The sequence below is a fragment of the Peromyscus californicus genome, unplaced genomic scaffold (genome assembly GCF_007827085.1).
Source record: "Peromyscus californicus insignis strain IS unplaced genomic scaffold, ASM782708v3 Scaffold_4__1_contigs__length_199733344, whole genome shotgun sequence".
Classification (NCBI taxonomy): domain Eukaryota; kingdom Metazoa; phylum Chordata; class Mammalia; order Rodentia; family Cricetidae; genus Peromyscus; species Peromyscus californicus.
The window spans coordinates 7,934,363-7,956,370 of NW_026294562.1; the positions used below are offsets into that span (position 1 = coordinate 7,934,363).

A 22,008-nucleotide genomic window follows, 5' to 3' on the forward strand; every position below is an offset into this window, starting at 1 on the left:
ATCCCTGAGGACTCTGACAACTCCAAGAGCTGTTGATCAAGCAGTGCAGGCTATGTGGTAATCCCAGCTTGGGTCTGCTAATTAGACCTAAATGGTCTTTAGGGTTAATGATACAATAGCCTTTCCCGTATCTGTAGGGAATCCCTTCCAAGACACGTAGTGAATTTCCAAAGGACAAAAATACCAAATCCTGTATATACTAGTTTTTCCTACACCTACATACCTATGATCAGGTACAATTTATAAACCGGGCATAATAAAAGATTAATAACATCTACTTATAAACCAGAACAATTATGACAATATATCATAATAAAAGTTACTGAAGACTTACAAATAAACTTATGAATTGTTTCTGGAATCTTCCATTTAATATTCTCAGACTTCAGTTGACCTTGGGTGGCAGAAACTGCACAAAGTTAAACCAAGGATAGGGAGGACTACTGTATTATGGTGAGGGGTGCTAAACAATGCCTTTGACATTCTAACAGCTGAGGTGATATCATGCTCCACTCTACTGATAGGGTGTCAAACTAGATACGGCTTAAGAATGCCTCCATACTTTAAGTTCTTAGACAACACTGCAATCTAACTCAGCAGGTAAAATAACTGAACACATAACTTAGGAGCAAACTGCTGGGTCTCATCCAATCATAGGCAACTAACTCATCAGCCAACGTTCAAATAAGGCCAACAGCAACACCCTGTGCAATTGCCTTTGTCTCCCTTCCTTCCCTGTCCTGCTTGCTAGGCTGTGGGGTGCTGCTCTCCACAGGTACTAGGGGATGGTACTAGGGGATGCATGGATCATTCTTTGGTCAGTTGAGCCCTGTGAGACTTAACTCATCCAAGCTTTTCTTTTAATATTGCTCAGAATCATCAGAAAAGTCTGACTGACATTTCTGTGTCTTGGAGTAGCAAAAAGGGAAAACTAGGTAACTCATTAACTTTGACGGTCAAAAATATTTCCAAACACGGAATGCATGTGGGTACTTGAGGTAGAAATAAGCGGGTGGGGAGCGACTTAGACGTTAAAATCTGGAGACGTCCTGACGAATGAGGACCTGAGTGTAAGAGACAGAGGACCTGGGTTCAAGTCTCAACCTAGCTACTGATTAGGAGTGTAACCCATTTCTCTTTACAGTCACTAGTTTCCCAACACCTGGAACAAGGGAGGTGGCTATATGTCTAAAGTTCTTTCCAAATGTAAAATTACTCTGCCTTCTATCTCCAAGCTTGAAAACTCTAGTCCTCCTGGAGGCTTTGCCAAACAAAGCCCTAAAGTGCCGGACTTCCCATGACAGCACAAACAGGAAACCCGGCTCCTCCCACCCCAGCACGGCCAATGTACCAGTGAGTGTACCAGTGAGTGTACCAGTAAGTGTACCATTTGTGCCCCCCTCCTTGTGACCAGCTGCTCAACTACTCGTGTCCACAAGCCTGTTCACCTTTCGGGATGGTGCTGGTGATTTTAGCCTTATGGTATTGCAGATAGGCTCCTGGGGCCAGCACCCTGTTTATCAGCTGCCCTGCTCCAGGAGTGATCACATCCATGGTGCCAGATACGCTGAGATGCACTGAAGACACACGGATCTGGGCCTCTCTAGCGGACATTCCTATGTCTAGTGCACGCTTTCCTGACTCCAGGCACCAGGGGCAAGATAGAGGGAGGGGACTGACTGTTAACTGCATCCCTGTATTTACTGTGAGCCAGTTACCGGGTTTTTCTAGCCCCGGGTTTGCCTGTCCATAAATCCAGGAGAATAAAATTGATTCCACAGGCTGATTGAGAAGATGAAACGCTGTAAGTCAAGTGCTTCCATATAATGTCTGACCTCCAGCAGGCTCCTAAATAAACATTTGCCCCCTTGCTTCCCCTACTATGGGAGGGGATGCTACGATGATCTTGGATTGGGGGAAAATATTGCTGGAATGATGTGAGGGAATATCCATATTCTTAGGAAATCAAAATGAACAGTGTTTTCAAGCTATTCTTAAATGATGATTCAGGGAGGAGAATGCCTGTCTGACTAACAGACAGACAGACAGATGCTGAGACACAGAAAAGAATGATGAAGTAAACGACAGGAGAGAAAGGAACAGTGAATCCTGGAAAGAGTCACACTGGAGTCCCTCCTGTCTTTCTTGTCAGTTTGAAATATATTAAAAAGTATCAATTTTTTTCAAGAGGCGTTCTGGGGTAGAAGCAGATGGATTTTAAGGAAATGCTTGGCTCTCATCAGCCTACATTTTGGCCGTGAGGTGCTGATGGGCTCAGTTCACACCCACCACCCGGCTCTGCTGCTGAGCTCCCAGGAGACATGCATGTGACAGGTGCACTTGAGACTTTCCAGCCCAAGGTCAGATCTCTAAAAGAGCTAAGGTGTCAGGGCTGTAACCAAAGCCCTAATTACCAAGCTGAAAGGACAACCATCCTTTGCCAACTATGGGAGGCACTGACCTCAGATGGCCCGTGTGGGATCAGTGGCTCGGGCTGTGTCTTCTAACATGCTGGGGCTACTCTTCTGCCTGATGCTGCTTCTAATGGTTCTAAGCTGGGTCCCAGACTTCTCAGCTTACTCACAAATCTTTTATAGCTGGGTGGAAATGTGAAGAGAGCAAACAGAACTGTGGCTAAGGTTCTGAGACCTTTCAATGCCCTTTGGTGCAGGTAGAAACAGGCTCTGTGTATGAGTTCAAAGAAATTATGTTCAAATACCTCAGAATTATAATGAGGGCATGGCTCAGGGCAGCAGGCCTGTGGGTGAGAGAAGTTTCTAGAAGCGTTTCCTGCAGTTACAGATTGTAGATTCTACCTTCAGAAAACAATTTCTGGCCTCCAACTGGATGTGTTTGGGTGATCTCATTTCATATGGCAATCTCTGGGCCTCTGCTGGTTGTACGCTAAATGGCCATAACGAGAGGCACAATGGTGCTTCTGAACAGAACATGCAGATAGAGATGGGTACGGATTCCATAGCTACATATCTGGAATTAACTTGGAGTAGCCACAGATGCTGCTGTCACTGATGCTCTCAAGTAGGTTATCAAGCATACTAGGTTTGACTTAGAGTAAATCGCTTATTGGAGTCAGAATTTGTCTGTGGCTATGAGGATGTTCCCATTCTGAAGAACTTGATCCCCATAAACTTTAAAATCATAGAATGTTAACACTGAGGCCTAGCGAGGCATGATGGCGCACACCTTTAATCCCAGCACTCAGGAGGCAGAGGCAGGCAGATCTCTGTGAGTTCAAGGCCAGCCTGGTCTACAGAGTGAGTTCCAGGACAGCCAGGGCTACATAGTGAGACCTTGTCTCAAAAAGAAAAGAAGAGAAGGTTGGAGAGATGGTTCAGTGGTTAAGAGCACTGGCCACTCTTGTAGAGAATTTGGTTCAGTTCCCAGCAGCCGCATGGCAGCTCACAACTCTCTGCTACTCCAGTTCCAGGGGATCTGACACCCTCTCCTGGCTTTGTAGGCACCAGGCATGCATGTGGTACACAGTCACACATGCAAGCAAAACACCCATACACGTAAAAAATTAAAATAAATTAAATTTAGTTTTTTAAATGAAAAAAGATGGGAAAATAAACTGTGTCCTGTGATCTGATGTCTATGCACCTTTTTTTAAATTAAACTACCTATACACAAAAGTTGTGGCAAATGTAGCTTGCCTCCTATTTTCTCTGCAAAGTAGGATTTTACATATATATATATATATATATATATATATATATATATATATATATGTTAGTGTTAGAATTATGTCTACATCATGGTGTATTACTTTTGTAACAAGAGGAAAAACAATAAAGATTTATTAAAAGAAAATTAAGAAACCCAGAAAATAAAACCCACCCATGTCCTGTCTCCTTTGTATTGGTCTTTGGTGGTTTGGGCTAAAGGGACAGAAGGAATGACCAAGCCAGGACAGAACCAGGAAGGGCACAGTTAGTGTGGGCCACACTAACCCTCATGCACAAAGACAGTGAGAGCCATGCTCTGAGCCGTGGAGTCAGAAGGCCTGGCAGGACAGATAAATGTCCTCAAAATGGCTAGCAATCTGAGGGCCAACGTGCACCTTAAGCCTTCAGCCTTCTACAAACATTCTGTTTTCCTTAGCCTCGGTTTCCTTATTTACGAGTGCCTGGAATGCAGGCTGTTGGTGAGAGAGCAAAATTAAAACGATGTGCACCATCCTAGGCCCAAGAGGGCCATCTGTGGCACTGTCACTAAAGAAATGTGAAGGTGACTATGAACACCGCAATGGTTTTAACGGGCACACTCAGACAAAATATGTCTTTAGCGGGTGCAAGAAACCTATTTACAGCCTGAGGAGTCTGGACGGCCCTTCTAGAAACCTGATTACTCTGTTTATGACAACTCAGACAGCCAGGGAGAAGCCACGACTCTGTCAAAGAGCTCAGCCTAAGTGAAAGGCAATACCTATGTCTGGGGACCCTGAATAGCGGGAGAGGGGCTGGGGACACACACAAATCACAGGCCACTAACAAAGCAGGCCACTGTCACTCCAATGTCCCGTCTCCATCAAAGTAAACACGGAGAGGAAAGATTCTGACTGGAGCAGAGACAAGGCGAGTTTAGATCCAGCCCAGCTGCGGCCAGACAGTTTGCAGCAGCAGCTGGTTTCTGGGGGAGTTTGAGATTTTTTGTGGCAGATTGGGTGTGTTTTGCACTCCCAGTTCTCCAGTCCCAGTGCCACTTTGTTCTTCTGCTTAGAAAGAGGGAGCTTTCAAAGTAGCCATGGGTTTTTGTTGTCACACAAACAATAGCGGTCCCACTGTGACAGTCTTGGTTCCGTCTGGTTTTGCTCAACAGAATATGTTCCTGGAAAGATGTACGTAAATGGACTCAGAAAGAAAAGGCCCCGGTATAAGTGTAAGGCATGACTGCAGAGACAAATGCATCATCGCCCCCATGGGATCTCTGAGGGGGGCTGTGAGTTTGAATTTTCTCAATAAGCATGTAGTTTGTAAAGAGAAAAAAATGTATAGCATACAAAGGAAGCTCCCAGCGCTCTCTGGAGCCTGGCAGTCTCCTTTGGTGAGAGCAGCCACCCTCAGATGAGTTTCATTGTCTTTGGGGGTATCTGGAAGCAGGCGGCAGAAGTTGACGATGGTTCTGAAGGGCTGTCCTGGGCCTTCCCAGAGCCTATGGATCAGTTTTCGGTGGCAGCTCAACTCCTCAGCTTGTCATCTCCGAACCACACTTTAGCATTTCACGTTTCCCAAAAGTGAGACAGGCCCTCCTCTGATTCTACTTGGCAGAGTGAGCTAACCGCTCACCAGCATTTGCCAGAAGAACTCCAGTGAATGATGGGGGTACCGGTAATATAGGAACTGGAGGGAGTCCTTGATCCCCCCCGCCGCCCAGATAGCCTTGGGGAGGTTCATGCAACCAGCCAAACATCATAAAACTTATAATGATAAAGCCAGCCAAGTGATGCTCCTCCTCTCCTGTTGGGGTCTACAGGAAGCACTCCTGAAGCCCGTGCTCATCTTGGAGGATGCGGCAGAAGTACAGAAGAGCCTGCCTGCCCATCACTGGAATCTTTATGGTGTCCCAGGGCTGCCCAAGGCTGGGTAAGTCCCTGCACCCTAAGGTTGCCTCAGCTATTCCTCCTTCTGAGGAGTTTGTGGGGTGAGGTGTAGGGAGAAGGAAGAGAAATTTTCTAAGGAAAAGAATCACTGCCAGGAGGCAGGCCCTGAGAGCCTGGAAGCAGGGCTGTGTGGCTCAGTGGTGAGAGTGTGTCTCCCAGATCCTTGAGCTTTACACCACCGCCATTTTCCAGCATTGTAACCTCAGGAAAGGTACCAAGTCTCTCTTGGCCCCAGTTCCCCAACTGTACAATAAGGCACTAATAGTACTCACCTATGGGGCTACCTGGAGGACTAAATGAACTAATATGATGCAGAAAGGTTAGGAACACATTAAGCACAATAAAAATGTTTACAGCATCTGGGGTCTCCATCTCCTGCTAGCTACCTGTGTAGAAAGTATAATGTCTTATAAACTTCTCACCTCTAGCCATTTAGGGGAAGTAGCACTCAAAAGGTTTTTTTGGATTTAACACAAAAGGTCAGAACCATCATCAATACACATCATCACATGGCTTATGTTTACCTGGTGTGAACATAATTTAAAGTGCTTCACAGGCACCTCAAATCATCTAAAGAGAAGCAGAGAGGACAACCCGACAGATTAGCCAAGGAGAACACTGGCACAGAAATGGGCAGAGTCACAGCAACACAAAGTGGTTTTCAAACCATTCTAGGTACCTAAAGTGGGAAGAAGGACTCATTGCCCAGGAACAACCATTGTTAGCTCTGTACAGGACTGTGTGCAAAGCTTTGCCACATACACCGTCCACGTATGTGATGGACACTCTGTGGTCCATCCCAAGCCTCATTCTCAGCCTTGGGCACTGGGCTAGAAGATCATGTGTTGATATGCCAAGATGTAAGGCATAATACAAATACGTTACAAGCCATGTGAAAACTTAGTAATTATTCCTACCTCTCAAAGTCATCATTTGGAGAGTTACTGACCCTATTTAAGGAATGGAGCTGTAGAGAAGGAAAATGGCCTGCCCGTGGCTCCACAGTTGTCAGCTCCAGACCTAAGACTTGAATTTAGGTCTCTTGACTCCAAGGCCAGAGGCTCAGTGGTCAGCACCGGAGAGCAGGAATGATACCTGGGACAAACTCAGAACTGTCCTGCCTATGCCTCTCACAGCCTCTTCTAATTTCCTCCGTAAGGGGCTCTAATGATGCCAGTTCTTTACCTTGTACCCAAACCTCAAGGTGGAGTCAGTGTGCAAGCTCTGACTCCAGTTTATCTGTCATCCATTCCGGCCTCGCCCCAGCTTAGCCACAGTCTCCTCCTTTTCAGTGCCTGGGGTGAGGGCCCCAGCACATGACGCAAAGGTACCTCGATGGCCCATGCTGCCTGGGAACAGTGAGGAGCAAGGATCAGAGTATCAGATCATATACCCAGTGACTTGACTTCAAAGGCAAAGGGCAGACCTAACTGAAACCATGTATTGCTCTCCTGGGACTGGCCCAAGGCTGCCTTGATCCAGGCGTAGCTCTGAGAGGTGGAACTGAATGACAGAAACCACAGAATTCATCTTGACTAAAACATGAACTTGCAGACGAGTTCTTTCCTAAGGACTTCTGCTCAACAACATGGAATCTGGGCCAGATGGGCCTCATGTTTGGCCTCACTCCCGACCCTAGAACCTGTCCCACACAGCTCGCTTTTCTGATGTTTTGTACAAATGCACCAACATGTGCAGGGGACAGCACATGGAGCCTGCCCCGCAGAGCTTGTGAGAACAGAGAAAGAGGTCACAGCTGCTCTCAGCACAGACTGCAAACGTGGAGGGCCAGCTCCCACACTCACCAGACACCCTCTGGCAGGGCTGGGCCACGTGCATTTGTTTATCAGCAGGCTTTGTTGGCACGCAGAAGGGCGATAACAGAAAAACATTAGAAGCCAAAGAGAAAGATGGTGTCACAACTACAGAAAAAGGAAGACGAGCCCTTGGGTTTGCAGTCCTAAAGTGCGTGCTACAGAGAATGCAACGAAACTAAGGACAAACACAAGGCCAGTGCCGAGTCTGGGGACATGCCCCAGCTAGAAAATGCTGTGGTGACAACCCAAGTTCAGTCCTTGGAACCCACACCAAAAGCTAGATGTGGCAGGCTGCATCTGCATCCCAGAACTCCGCAATCGAGAAGGGAAGCGGAGATGGGAGAACGGCTCTGGAGCTCACAGGCCAGCTGCTACCTTGGAGTGCAGGGCAGCAGAAACAAGAAAGACCCTACTTCAATAGGGAGAAGGGCACACACACATGCACACAACCCTCACACACACCACACACACACTCGTACACACCACACACTCACACACATACACATACACTCACAACACACTCATACACACCACACACTTACACATACACACACACTTACACCAGCAAAAGAGAGCACTAAAGCAGTCCCCTTCGGAGTCAGGAACCTGGTGGAACTTGTCACCTCCTCTCTCTGGCTCAAGGGAATCCACAGCAATGACAATCTCAGCCAAAGGGATCCACAGCAATAAACTATTAAAAATTATTTTAAGGCTAGAGAGATGGCTCAGAGGTTAAGAGCACTTCATGTTCTTCCGGAGGACCTGAGTTTGATTCCCAGCACTGACCAGGCGGTTCACAACTGCCTGTCACTTTAGGCCTAGATCTGATGCCTTCTTCTGGCCTCTGTGGGCATTCACACACACATGCCGTGCACAGACACAGACACACACGTGAATAACCTAGGGGCTTGCTATGCAGCCTTGGCTGGCTTGGAGCTCATTATGTAGATCAGGCTGGCCTGGAACTCATAGGGATAGGCCCTTCAGGCTCCAAATGCTAGGACTAAAGGTGTGCACCACCACACCCAGCAATAAATTTTTTAATTGAGAATTTTTAAAACATAAAAGCATGTGGCTTCCCCCCTAAAAAATTGTGAAATGCTAGTTGGTAAGTATCTCTGATTTTTGGAACATATGGCAGAAAGCTAGACACTGTGGCTCACGGCTGTAATTTCAGCATTTCAGATGCTCAAGCAGGAGTACCATGAGTCTGAAGCCAGCTTGGATTACACGGTGAATACCAGGCCAGGCAGGGCCACACAGTGAAACCTGTCTCAACAAACAAGCAACTGGAAAAGAGCACAGGGCATGATTTTCTGTGTTTCAACACTAGTGCGGTAGATGACGCCCCTCCTGGCCTCTGTCTAGGGATACTTTTTGAATGACACGAAGACCCAGCTTCACCCCAACCTGCATCTCTTGGGCTGGACATGGCAGATGATGTGAACACTTTGGGGAAGGCGAGGAAAACGGAGAAAAAGCTTTGTACTCACATTCGCCCCCGAGGAAGCTGAAGGAAACGCGGGGTTTGATTGAGCAAAGGCCCTTGGAATGGCTGCATACGGTGTCCCAAGATTTGAGGCATAATCTGAATGATAAATGACACCAGGTTTTAAAAAAAAAGTCACAAAATTAACCTTTAGAATTCATAATTGGGGAGATGGCTTGATTGGTTGACGGCTGCCCTGCAGGGCCTGTGAACCTGAGTTCAATCCCTGGACCTCACATAAAACAGCAGGTGTGGTACTTGCTTGCAATTTCAGTGTGGGGGAGGCAGGCAGAGACAAGAGTGTCTCTGAGGCTCCCTGGTTGAGCTAGAGACCAGTGAGAGGCCCTGCCTCAGCACACACACACACACACACACACACACACACACACACACACACACACACACACACCCTCATGATTCAGACACAAAAGGAAAGAGAAAACTGTAAATTTTCTCTTGCTATACTTGTTAGTGTTTGGCACGATTACACCTCTAGGTCTGCTGTAACTGGCTCAGTGGAGGGTCTGAAATATCCCAGAAAATGTTGTCAATGCTTGGGATTGGTCTGTCTGTGCATACACCGGAAGTTCATATATGGAAATTCTGTCTGTGCATGCACAGGAAGTTCATATATGGAAATTCTGTCTGTGCATGCACAGGAAGTTCATATATGGAAATTCTGTCTGTGCATGCACAGGAAGTTCATATATGGAAATTCTGTCTGTGCATGCACAGGAAGTTCATATATGGAAATTCTGTCTGTGCATGCACAGGAAGTTCATATATGGAAATTCTGTCTGTGCATGCACAGGAAGTTCATATATGGAAATTCTGTCTGTGCATGCACAGGAAGTTCATATATGGAAATTCTGTCTGTGCATGCACAGGAAGTTCATATCCAGGAAGTCCTGTCTGTGCATGCACAGGAAGCTCATATCCAGGAAGTCCTGTCTGTGCATGCACAGGAAGCTCATATCCAGGAAGTCCTGTCTGTGCATGCACAGGAAGCTCATATCCAGAAGTCCTGGATCTCAACAGTGGAATATAAACCTGAGGACTGTTAATTCTGCTGGAAGCTGCTGTCTGAGGGCCCCTTCCACTTACCCTCATTTCCAGGGGGGTTATAAACAGCTGTGCTGTTTGGGGAGGCACACAGTGTCCCTTCTGCTGAAGCAAGTATACACCGGAGGCCAGCACTAGAGGAGAATCAGAGAATCAGTTTCTTCAAGAAGTTAAACAAAAAATGACTATATGACCCCAAATTCTGCTCTGATGTATAAAATACCCCCAAAATTGAAAAACATATACAATAAATACTCATGTGTAAATAAAATAAACATATAAAATAAATAAAAACTCATGTGTGGCTGCTCACAGCAGCCTTTGCCATCATGAGTAGAAATGACTTGTGTGTCCATCAAAAGATGAGTAGATTCACTGCCTGAGTTTTAGGTGTATAAGAAAGTGGATATTGTTTCTGCACTATGATGTAGGTGAACTTCCCAGATACGGTAAGTTTAAAAAGCCAGGCGAGCAAGGCTGTAAACTATAGGAGTGTGTTTACATGAAGTGTCCACGACAGGCAGACCCATAAGCAGAGCAGACTGGTCGCCAGGGGCTAGGGTCGGGAGGGAGGGGTGGGTGTTAGTGAAACTGGAACACCTGTGAGTGTGCTAACTGCTGCTTAATCATAAGCTTTGAGATGGTAATGAGCGTCACCACAATAAAGAAAGGAGGCCTTTGTAACAGTTCTTTTAATTGTGGTAAGATACTGCGACATGAAATGTACTGCTTTATCCATGTTGAAGGGCACAGTGCTGTGGCACTGACTGCAGTTGTGCTGCTGTACAGCCGCCCCCCCCATCCAGCCCCCCATCCACCCTCCATCCAGCCCCCCATCCACCCTCCATCCAGCCACACCTCCATCCAGCCCCCCATCCAACCCCCATCCAGCCACCCCCCCATCCAGCCACACCTCCATCCAGCTCCCCATCCAACCCCCATCCATCCACCCCCCCATCCAGCCCCCCATCCACGCCCCCATCCAGCCACACCTCCATTCAGCCCCCCATCCAGCCACCCCCTATCCAGCCACCCCCCATCCAGCCACCCCCTATCCAGCCACCCCCCATCCAGCCACCCCCATCCAGCCACCCCATCCAGACCCCCCATCCAGCCACCCCCCCATCCAGCACCCCCCATCCAGCCACAGAACCCTTCACCATACGTATAAAACTGAAACTGTATATAAAACTGAATCTGTGCCCGTGAAACACTGACTCTCCGTTCCCACCAACCCCAGCCTGTTTAGCTTCCAAAATACTTCATGGGAGTGGAATTTTACAGCTCAAAATTACGTGTGTCAGAATTTCCTTCCTTTTTAAGACTAAGGAATATTGCATTGTGTAGCTGGTCCACATTTTGTTGATGGTTCCTCGTTCATGGGCCTCCCCATTGCTTTCACTTTCTAGCTATTGTGAACAGCCGGAGGCTTGTAGTCGGCTGTTCTACATCCCTGGGCCAGATGGCTTCTTCCCCACGAATCTCTAAGATATGCCTTTACCCCAGGATCTGTTCTCAGCATGGCAACCAGCATCTTGTTCTCCCCATCAAGCCTCCACAGCTCTAATCACACTCACAGAAAAACAAAGTCTTTACCAGGGATCAAGACCTGGGAGCTGGCCCTTCCCTCCTCTCTCTGTCTCTGTCTCTCTGTCTCTCTCTGTCTCTCTGTCTCTCTGTCTCTCTGTCTCTCTCTCTCTGTCTCTCTGTCTCTCTCTCTCTCTCTGTCTCTCTCTGTCTCTCTCTCTGTCTGTCTGTCTCTCTGTCTGTCTCTCTCTCTCTGTCTCTCTCTCTGTGTCTCTCTCTGTCTCTCGGTGTCTGTCTCTGTCTCTGTCTCTCTCTCCTGTCTTTCTGTGCTGGTTAGACTTGATGTTCCCTAGGTCTACAACAGCTGCAGAGCCTTCAAACCTCCAAATCCTGTTCTGTCTGGTAGGAATGAGCTTCCCTCATAAAGCCACCACTCCGGAGGCATCCTCAGTGAGGTCTCTCCCAGATGTTCCATTTGCAGTACAGTCTGCCCAAGAGCCATGTACACACGCACACTCCTCCCATCCCTCCAGCATTGCCTACTGCTTAGCATTTACAGGAGTAGGAGCTCATGTGCTTGCATTAAGGGGGCGCTTCTGGAGGGCAGGGGCTTCTTCCCCTGTGTGGTTCTCTGCAGTTTCCCTGTGCCCAGCCCAGCACATAATCCCCAGCAGTGCTCAGTGAACATTGCCTTGCCGAGCACATAACCGGAACTATCTGAACAGCACTTACCTTTCAGAGAAGAGCAGGCATTTCTGGGCATGCAGCTTCCCTTTCACATGTAGCTCCCAGTCCTGGATGAGAAGACCAGAGAATGGGGAGGCAGGATAAGGGTTGTTACTACCAGCCAGGCAGGGAGCTCCAAGTACCCAGAGGCTGGACCAGTAGGACACCTCAATCTCCATTTCTCTCCTTATCCTCCCCATCCTAGGTGCTGCTATACAACTGCCCATCTCTCTTGTCAACCCCTTACTTGCATACCCTGTATCCATCCTGGATGGCTACCCAGACTTGAAGTAGACTCCTGACCCATCTCTAACCTCATACTCTTCCTTTCCACAGGTAAATGCCACCCACTTCTCTCTGGTCTGGGTATAGTGAGTCCTAAAGCCCCAGAAAAGGCCATGTGAGACAAAGACCTCCAGAGCCTGCTGGCATCACCGCTACCACTGAGTACACACTAGAGATGAGAAGGTGTGTCTCCCTCAAGTCATACAGACACATCTGGGTGACATGACCTGAGCAGCAGCGAAGGACACCCTGTGTTGTGACTCCCATTAAGGAGGAACTGTGTTGTGTTCTGGGAGAAGGCTGGTGTGACAGCTGGCTCAGGGAGATCACACCCATAAAGGAATCTCTGCTCTGTCGTTCTCTAGCTAGGTGGTCTGGGGCTAAATTTTCTCATCTCTGAAAAGAAGGCAATGACAGTACCCACCTTATTGGGGCCTGGAGGCCCATGCCTACAACCCCAGCATTCATGAAGGCAAGGGCTAGCCTTGGCTATGTAATGGGTCCAAGATTCAGCCAGAGCTGAATGAGACCCAGTCTCAAAACACAGTAAGGGAACAACAAAAACCAGACCCCAGTGTCTACCTCATGCAGTGACGATCAGCACATGAAAAGAGTTTAATGTGTGTTAACTGTTACATACATTTTATTATTTTGAAATACTTCATTGCATTATCAGAACACCTTGGAGTAAACATCCTACTGTGTGGGTTCTTGTTCACAGTAGTGCAAAGCACTTTACCACAGGGGTCGGGCAGGGAAGGCTCGGGAATCTCTCCCTCCACACGATATATTTGGGAGTCTTCTTTAATGGTTGATCTAGTTCCAGCCTGAGAAGTGATCTTTTGTCCTTGACCCAGAATTCCACTTTTCCCTTTTTCAAACTCAGTACAACATATATATTGAAGGAACTACAGCTTCTAGAATACACAAAGAAGAAAAGCCTTCAAAGGGAAGCAGGAGACCTCTGCTTCTTCATCTATATAAGAAAGAAATCTCCTACCTGCCTCAAAGCAGGGAAAGAACCCTGATTTAATTCTGAAATTCCTTTGGAGTCTACAACCTATGATTTTAATAAAGGGCACTGATGACAAAGTCAGGTGCCCCAGAGTCAACCCTTGGGGCCCAGCCTTCCTTGGGTAACTCACCTTCAGGTCAAACACCTTCTTGTCACAGATGCTGCAGATGTGGGGCAGGTGGAGTGGAGCCACACCATGGAAGTCATTCAGTTCGTGAGCCTGCAGAGGCCTCATGGACAGCATCGCCGCCGGCTCCTCCTTCGCCCTCCGCCGGGAGCAGCTGAACCCCTGTTTGCTGTTGTTAAGCCGAACTCCAAAGGCAGGAGGGGTCCTGTCTGAAGTAGGCTCCTCGGGATCATATAGCTCATAGGGCTGGCTGGCGGGCGGAGGCCACAAGGTGGGTCCTGCTGCAATATCAGGCTTGTTTGGGCCAGGGAACCCAGGGGGGCTCTCCCACTGACTGTTTGTACCTGGCAACAGCCCACCAACCTCCCCTTTCAGATCCCCAGCCTGTTCAGCTGGAAATCCACCTGCTACATGTGACCCTTGGGCATTGGGTCCATAGAAGTCTTTAGAAAAGGCAGCTTGGCCATCCTGCCCTGTGTGGCTGTAGTGCCCTTCATAGGTCACACTACCTGATGCTGTGGCCGAGGCCGAGGCTGGCAAGAAGCCAGGCTGGCCCTCTGTTTCAGAACCATAGGCCTGGCTAGGGTTGGCTTTGCCATACTCATAGAAGCCTGTGGTAGCTGGTGTAGGTCCAGCCTTCCCAATGCCTAGGATGACTGCTGGATGGGCAGTAGTCTGAGGCATCACGCCACTGAAGGGATGTACCACCACAGCATTGGGGGGCTGACTGGGGAGGCTCACAGAAGGTCCTGGGCCTCGTGCCTGGCTGGGCGATGAAAAGGCAATTGTATTGGAAGGAAATCGGGTACTGGGTATGGTGGTGGCATGCTGGGAAACCCCGGTAGAGCCATGTGGGGTGCCGAGGACAGATGGATGCCTCAGCTGGTTGAAGAGAGGCTGAGACATGGCCACTTTGGAGAGAACTTGATTCAAGACCGTGGCGGCTGCAGTGTTGCTGGTGACGGCCGTCTGTGCCAGCTTCAGCCGATGGAGGGTGAGCTGGGCCTGGAGCTGGGCCAGCTGGAGGCTGGCTGGCGAAGGGAGCAGGGGGTTCTGGTTACTGACTGAGAAGGGGCTCTTGTCCAGGAGCTTGGCGGCACTGTGGGGAGACAAGAGGGCCACATGCATTGCAGGTTCCAGTGAGTGACCCCTTTCCCCGTGTAAATAAGACCCCACTTCGTGTAAATAAGACCCTGCTTCATAGCTTCTACAAACAAGTGCTCACACACATGGAAACGCCCAAAACTCCAATAGGAAAGGCTATATGGCAGAACGTTCAGTCTCTCTGGTAATTGGAAGCAACCATTATAAATACTTGACTAGCAAGACCTCCAAAACTAAGAACACAGATCCCACAGTGGAGAGATAAGGTAGAAAAAAAAAAAAAAAAACATAATGCCAGCCAGGTGAGTTGGCTCAGAGCTGTCGAATAGCAGGGCAGAGCGATGCCTCAAATTTGAGGCTAGCCTGATCTACACAGCAAGCTCCAGGCCAGTTGGGACTACATAGTGAGATCCTGTCTCAAAAGAACATAGACAAAGACGTAATGTATCACATATCTTTGGTAAAGGTGGTTTGGAATACACAGTCACTACTGTCATAGTCTTTGACTCAACAATTCAATCGTGAAAATATATCTAAGGCAAAACTTGATCATTGAAAATGTTCCTATGACATTATTTAATGGTTGAAAATTATAAACATCCAGTAATAGGGAGACAGAGTTTGAGCTGAGTAAATGATGATATATCTATATATCATAATTATGATATATCTATATACAAAACATAAGTAACCACTTTCAATTACTTTTTAGATGTATACATTATTATTGAAACATTTAAGACATTCAAAAAGTTGTGCCCAGGGCCAGAGAGGTGCCTCAGTGAGTAAAGGTATCTGCCACCATACCTGACCACCTGACTTGGATCCCCAGGTCCCACATGGTAGAAGGAGGACCTGACTCTCACAAGTTGTCCTCTGAGTTTCACATGTACATCATGACACTTGCATATGCCTGATCCCATCATAATAATAATAATAATAATAAATAAATTTGCAGAGAGTGTGCTCTGTTCCATACATAAAATAAAAACCACCCCAGCAGGCTAACTCCCTACTTGGTCCTGCTCTCTACTTCCATGATGAGTTCACCATTGCCACTGACAAGCATCATCTTGAATTAGGCAAAGGCACTGGTTCCAAAAAAAATCATCACTTACATTACATGAGAAAATCCATATGTTCCTGGCTTGAAAACTATGCACAGAATGAACTGTGTATATATTTATGACACACATTTTCATCCTAGTCCTCATTTCAGATCCAAAAATAATAAGACAGCTTTTACACATAAGTAGTATATGTAACAACCAAAAAACTTATAAATGAAAAAAATCTGAATTTGAAGAAGTAAATATTGGTCAATTTTCACAGAATCTTACGCGAGATGGGAGGAGTTCGCCCTGCCACAGGTCTTTCTTGTGGCCCGTGTCAGTTGGCTATTGTGTTTCTGGGCAAACCCAGAATGGATTTCTCTATAAATGGGACAGACTTTCCCAGAGAATCTGGTGCATGTGGTTTCCACAGTTGAGGCTTTTGGGTAAACCATATTTTCTGGGTCTTAAGTTACCCTTGTGGGAAGTGAATGTAACCAGGAAATGTGTTCTAGCTCTGGTGAAATGGAATTCTGGGGCATCTGACTATGGCTGTGAAATCTGAAGTCTGGCCTGGTGGACCAGCCAGGCTGCACAATCAATTTACGAATAAAGATGAAGCTGGGAGAGAATGCATAGCTGGAACTCTTCCGTCTCCACTGTCAGGAGCAGCTCATGTGCAGTTAGAGCTCCTGAAAATGAAGCAGGGGCAGAGAGAGAGGGGCAGGGAGAGGGGCGCAGAGAGGCTGGGGTGGGTTGGGGTGAGGAGGAAAAGGAGACAAACCAGGGTGTGACACACCACCCCTCCCTCTCCCGTGCTCCTCTGAGGGATCTTAAGTTCCTCTGGAGGAGGTGAGCGCTGGCAGGAAGGAGGTAGGAGCGCCTGCTCCTGTGGTCCCTGTGAGCTTGTTGCATCCTCAAGGGTCATACAGGATGGGTCATTTTCATTTCAATTTTGTAATGCAAGAAGCTGGAGCTCTGAACACTCACTGTCACTGAGGAAAGCCCATGAGACTCCAGCCCTGCAATCAAAGTGGGACCCTCTCGGCCCTCTTTGCGAACATCTTCCTGGGCTGCTTGCTTGTTTTGTTTGAAGTGAGATCCCAGAACATGAGGCACACCCACACTTAAGTACAAGAACAAAACACACTGCCGAGCCAGATAAAAACGACTTTGCTCTTCTTTCTCTTTTGTGTGAAGAATCAAAAACTTTTTTCAAGTTCTTCAAGAGACCCCCAGTTAGCAGCCATGCTGCGCTCTGATGCTGGCTGCGTTTTAAGATATGGGGAAAGAGGAGGGATGATGCTATGGCATTGTGGACCTTTTCCCTCTGGGGAGCTGTGCCGGTTGTGTCCAAGCTTTGTGGGCCCTTGTGTGGCGCACTGATCACAGCAGTAACAGAGTGGGGGGGACTAACAACTGTTCAGCGGTCAAGAATAACTGGAAGCGGGGAGGGGCCAATCTCATGGATGATTGACTCGTGTACTATTAAGTAGCTGAGTGTTAGCAAGTTGATTCAGCCTCCCCAAAACCTGCCCGCACACACGGGGTGGCTCTTCTCCAGGCATGTCCACCACACAGGCTGTCCTTACAAACAAGGCGTTAATGAGGTGCCATGTGGTTTCCAGGACCAGAGGAGCACAAAGTTGGCTTTGTTTTTCCCAGAGAAGTCAGCTGTGTTTTTCAAACTTGAATTCTGGGCTGGAGCAAGTTCTTGCTAGAAGTTTTCTTCTTGGGTGTTGAAAGGCTATGTGAGGAAGAACCATCTCCCAACAAGGAAAGTCATCCACGCACCACATCTGCAAGTCAAATATGGGTATGGCTACAGAACCTCACCATTCAGACCCAGCACACAATCAGACCAGAACCTACCTCACCATTCGGATCAGGCACACAACCAGACCAGATCCTCACCATTCGGATCAGGCACACAACCAGACCAGAACCTCACATTCAGATCAGGCACACAACCAGACCAAGAACCAAATCTCTTCCTGGCTTCTGCTTTTGCAGTTCACACCTGTAAGCCCAGCACTTGAAAGGGAGAGAAAGGAGGGTCAGGTGAGTTAAGGCTAGTATTGAGTACTTGGGTTTGGGGATAGACTGGGTATATGAGTCTTCTGTCTCAAAAGGAATAGGAAGGGAGGAAGGAGGGAGAGAAGGAGGGAGGGGGAGGGTAGACGACATTTAGACTCATACAGTGTTCTTGGAGTGTCTATTTCAAGGTTTTACTGCTCTGTTTGAAGAGAGTCCCCAGAACACGAGGCACACCCACACTTAAGTCCAAATACAAACACATTTCAGAGCCAGATGAAGATGTTTCTCTTTCTCATTTGTGTAAAGAATCAAGCTCTGAAAAAGAAAGGAGTGAGTCTTGGAGATTCTTGCATTTTCCCAGAAGACTTTGTCACACTTGGGTGGCTGTGGTAACTGCCAGGAACAAAATAAGGAAGAAGATAATGGCTGTGGCTTATCAGAACCTGGCAGTTGGGAGATGTGAGAATACACTTTATGTGGATAAAGCACCTTGAACAATTCAAAATAAAGGGTCTAAGCACACAACTACTAAATGGGATTTGCTGTTGAACAGCTGGGTACAGTCACTCGCCAACCCACCACAGCATAGGCGTTTCGGTACACTTCTCTCTGAGTCTAGATTTTGAAATGGAATGGATGGAGGATGGAGTTCAGCAGTTAGGAGCACTGGTGGCTGCTCTTACAGAGGACTGAGGTTCAATTCCCAGAACCCACATGGCAGCTCACAACTATCAGTGACTCCAGTTCCAGGGGGTTCAAAACCCCCTTCTGGCCTCCACGGGCACTGCACACATGGTGCACGGACATACACGCATGCAAAACACCCATACACATAAAAATAAGTGAATCTTTTTTATCTTTAAGAGAAATTGGGTAATTGAATCGTGGTCCTGCAAAGACATTCACATTCTAATCTGCAGGGACCATGAGTGTCACCTTCCATGGTAAAGAGGACTTTACAGTTATGATTAAACTAAGGACCCTAAGCTGAGAGAAGATCACCTGGACAAGGTGTGCTCGGTGTGATCACAGAGTGATAAGGGCAGGAGTCAGAGAGGAGATGGAGACAGGTGCCCCAGAAAGAGAAGACGGTATCCCGTGACTGGAAGTGAAGGACGAGACTGCGAGCCACGACAGCATAGGCCGCCTCTAGAAACTCAAAAAAGAAAAGGAAAGGATGTTCCTGAAGAGCCTGGGCAGAGGGCAGCCTCGCCGACACTCTGCCTTTAGACCTACTGAGGCTGATCTTAGAATCTGATTTCTGGAAATGTAATAAATCCTAATATTGCCATACACTATCAAATTTGTGGTACTTTGTTGCAGTAGCAACAGGAAACAAATACAGTTTCCAAGACACCCAGACACTAAGGGTGATTCTGTTTAGAGAAGCTGAGGTGGGGCAGGGACTGCCTGGACGTTGTGGGCATGAACAGATCCTGCCAGGAGCCTGGGTAGCACAGACGACATGAGGGGACAACCCAAGAGCCTGGGAAGTTAAGGCTACAAACCGACTCCCCCAGAGGTGCTGTAGGAATTTAGCAGAGTCACTGTATTGGGGTGGGAGTGGGGGGGGGTAGATATTAGCATGAGCAGCTGTTTTTCAGAAGTACTTTGACCTTGAAGAATCTTAGTGGAAAACAGTGATTGCTTCCCATGATTTGTAGAATCGTTTTACTGAGGGAGGTTGCAGCCACCCCATGACTTTGGTCACAAGCGCCTCAGGCACACCCAAGGCTCTTGTCTTATTGTGTATTGCAAACGTACATGACAGAGGACCGAAGGCACGGGGCATGTGATGCTCTCCTAGAGTAAGACAAGCAAATTAGATTAAGGACCTCGGTAGGGGGAAATACTTTGTGTAACAATCAAAAAATACACCTTCGTATGGCTGTTTGGGGCTCAGTCCTTCAGAGAGGCTAGATTTTCCTGCTGCCACATAGGCCTTAAAGTTTCATCTTGGAGTGCCTTCTTTCTCCAACCAACCTGTGCTACACAGTGCACCCCCACACAAAGTACCCTTTAAAGCCAGCTCATTTCACTCAGAACAGTAGCAAACAGGGAAAGCTTAGAATTGCAGAATTTTAGGACTCAGCATGTTCAATTCCTTATTACCACACAGAAAAGTTAACTTGTCCCATGCCACATAGGTGGCTGCTGGTAAAACCAAGGTCATCCAACTCAGCTTCCAGTACCTGAGAGAATTACCTTAGCACTGAAAAGCTGCCTAAGGCCCAGGACTATCCTCCTCACCCTTGAATGTTTACCCATACTGATTTACGATTCACCCTTTCACTCAGAGGGGCACGTTGTACTTTCCACATGCAACACATGCAAGACACCTGCTAGGAACTGGAAAAATACAAGGATGCTGGTACTTCCTTTCTTCTTTTCTTTCTTTGAGACAGGATCTCTACATAGTGCAGGCTATGCTGGAGCTCACGATGTAGACCAGACTAGACTTGAACTCACAGAGATCCTCCTGCCTCTGTCCCCCCAATGCTGGGATTAAAGGCGTGCACCACCACGCCTAGCTAGCTGGTCTTCTCCTGCCCCTATTCTCTGGAAGCAATGGCCGCAAGGACACTCCTGTCTGGAGAGTGGGCGGCACAGGATTTGATGCCTACACATGTTCAGCTGGCAGTTAGAAGCCATCTCAGCGGAAGTGGAATCTGGACAGTACAGAGAACAGCACAGTGGTTCACATGCAACTCACCCAGTGACAATGCCCATTAGATGCCCTCTGAGTCTGGTCCCCTCTCACAGAAGCAGCAGCTAACTGTACAGGCTCTCATTTACCAAGAGACTTGGGAGGGCTCCACAGCCCACAGCCTAAGGTTTTATCTCCGAGCCACTAATTGTTGTGAAGAATTTACAGTGTATAATTAGATTTAAAACTCTAGTGGTCTGTTTAGAAAATAAATAATTAAAGCAGCGTTTCCCTAAAGAGTTTCCAAACTAAAATATTACATAAAGGCAAACTAGCTAACTTCATAATGCTGAAAGGTTAAGAGATGTGGAAGAAAACCTGCCTGGAGAGGTTTAATTCTACTGTGAGGAAAGGATGGACAATCTCTTGTTCCCACCAGGAGAGTATGACTGTTGTCCAGCTAATCGTCCAAGCAGTATGCAGTGACACCTCACCCTTTGGCCAGAAGAAAGGGGTTGCATGAAGGTATAGTGGCACATGCCCATAATCCTAGCACTGGGAAGGCAAAGGCAGGAGATCATTGTTAAGCTTGAGGCCAACCTGATCTATACGGCTTTTCTAGGTTAACCAGGGCTCCAACCAGAGACCCTGTTTCAAAACACAAATATAATATACATGAGAGTGGGGGAAAGGGGATGGACTGGAGTGCTGGACATCTCCATCCTGCTCCAAAAGGAGAACGTCAATGACACACAGGACCCGATGTGCCCATGGAACTTGGTTCCTTCAGCCCATGTGGATCAGGCACTGTGAGCTATGCAAAGCTTGCAGGTGAGGAGAAATAAAAGTGGAGAAAGACAAGACCTTCTGAGATGGCAGCGAAGGGCGCCATGCGCTCTGACCGAAGAAGCTCAGGGCAGGACGGGTTCACACTGCACTTTCAAGAAATTTAACGAGTGAAAGAAAAGACCTACCGAAGGGCTTTCCCCTCGAGTCTGCACGAAGACTTACAAGCTGGGTTTGTTCACCCAGTGACAGGTGTGGAGACACATCAGCAGCGTGTGACAGGTGGGGGAGGCTCAGCTGTGGTCAGGGACCCAGGTTCCATCTGCCTCTAAGGGGATGTGAGGTTAGGGGAGTGTTGCTTAACATTTTGACCCTTAAGCTTTTATCTGTGACAGAAGTTGCAGTGCCCTGCCAATGTGTCTCAGGCTGGGGTGATCACAGTGTCACACCGCCCTGGTAACACAGCTGCAAGAACACTCACTGACAGTTTGTTAGTGATGTCAGGATGGAGCTTCGTGGTCATGCCCAGGTGCTAAGCTAGCTGTTAAAGTCATCACTTAAGGAAAGGCTGCTGGAGAACAAAGTCAGCCCAGAGGGCAGCGACATTGAAATGGGGCAAAAGCAGCAGCCGAAGATTCCGGGAAGCCCCCTGAGCCCACTGTGCCCGGCTCTGCTCTGGACTCTCCCCGTACAGCGCCTTAGCTTGTTTAACAG

General features: G+C 47.7%; 1 protein-coding gene across 3 annotated transcripts in view; it reads right to left on the reverse strand.

Moving 5' to 3' along the window:
• Rbm20 (RNA binding motif protein 20) overlaps nucleotides 1-22,008 on the reverse strand; it is a 205,513-nt gene that overhangs the window by 42,674 nt on the left and 140,831 nt on the right. For all 3 annotated transcript variants that reach the window (XM_052761009.1, XM_052761008.1, XM_052761010.1), the window contains exons 2-5: nucleotides 13,672-14,767; nucleotides 12,248-12,309; nucleotides 10,031-10,122; nucleotides 8,931-9,025 (exon numbers count right to left, since the gene is read on the reverse strand). In XM_052761009.1, coding sequence (XP_052616969.1) covers nucleotides 8,931-9,025; nucleotides 10,031-10,122; nucleotides 12,248-12,309; nucleotides 13,672-14,767 — 1,345 coding nt within the window. The remainder of the gene's footprint in view (nucleotides 1-8,930; nucleotides 9,026-10,030; nucleotides 10,123-12,247; nucleotides 12,310-13,671; nucleotides 14,768-22,008) is intronic.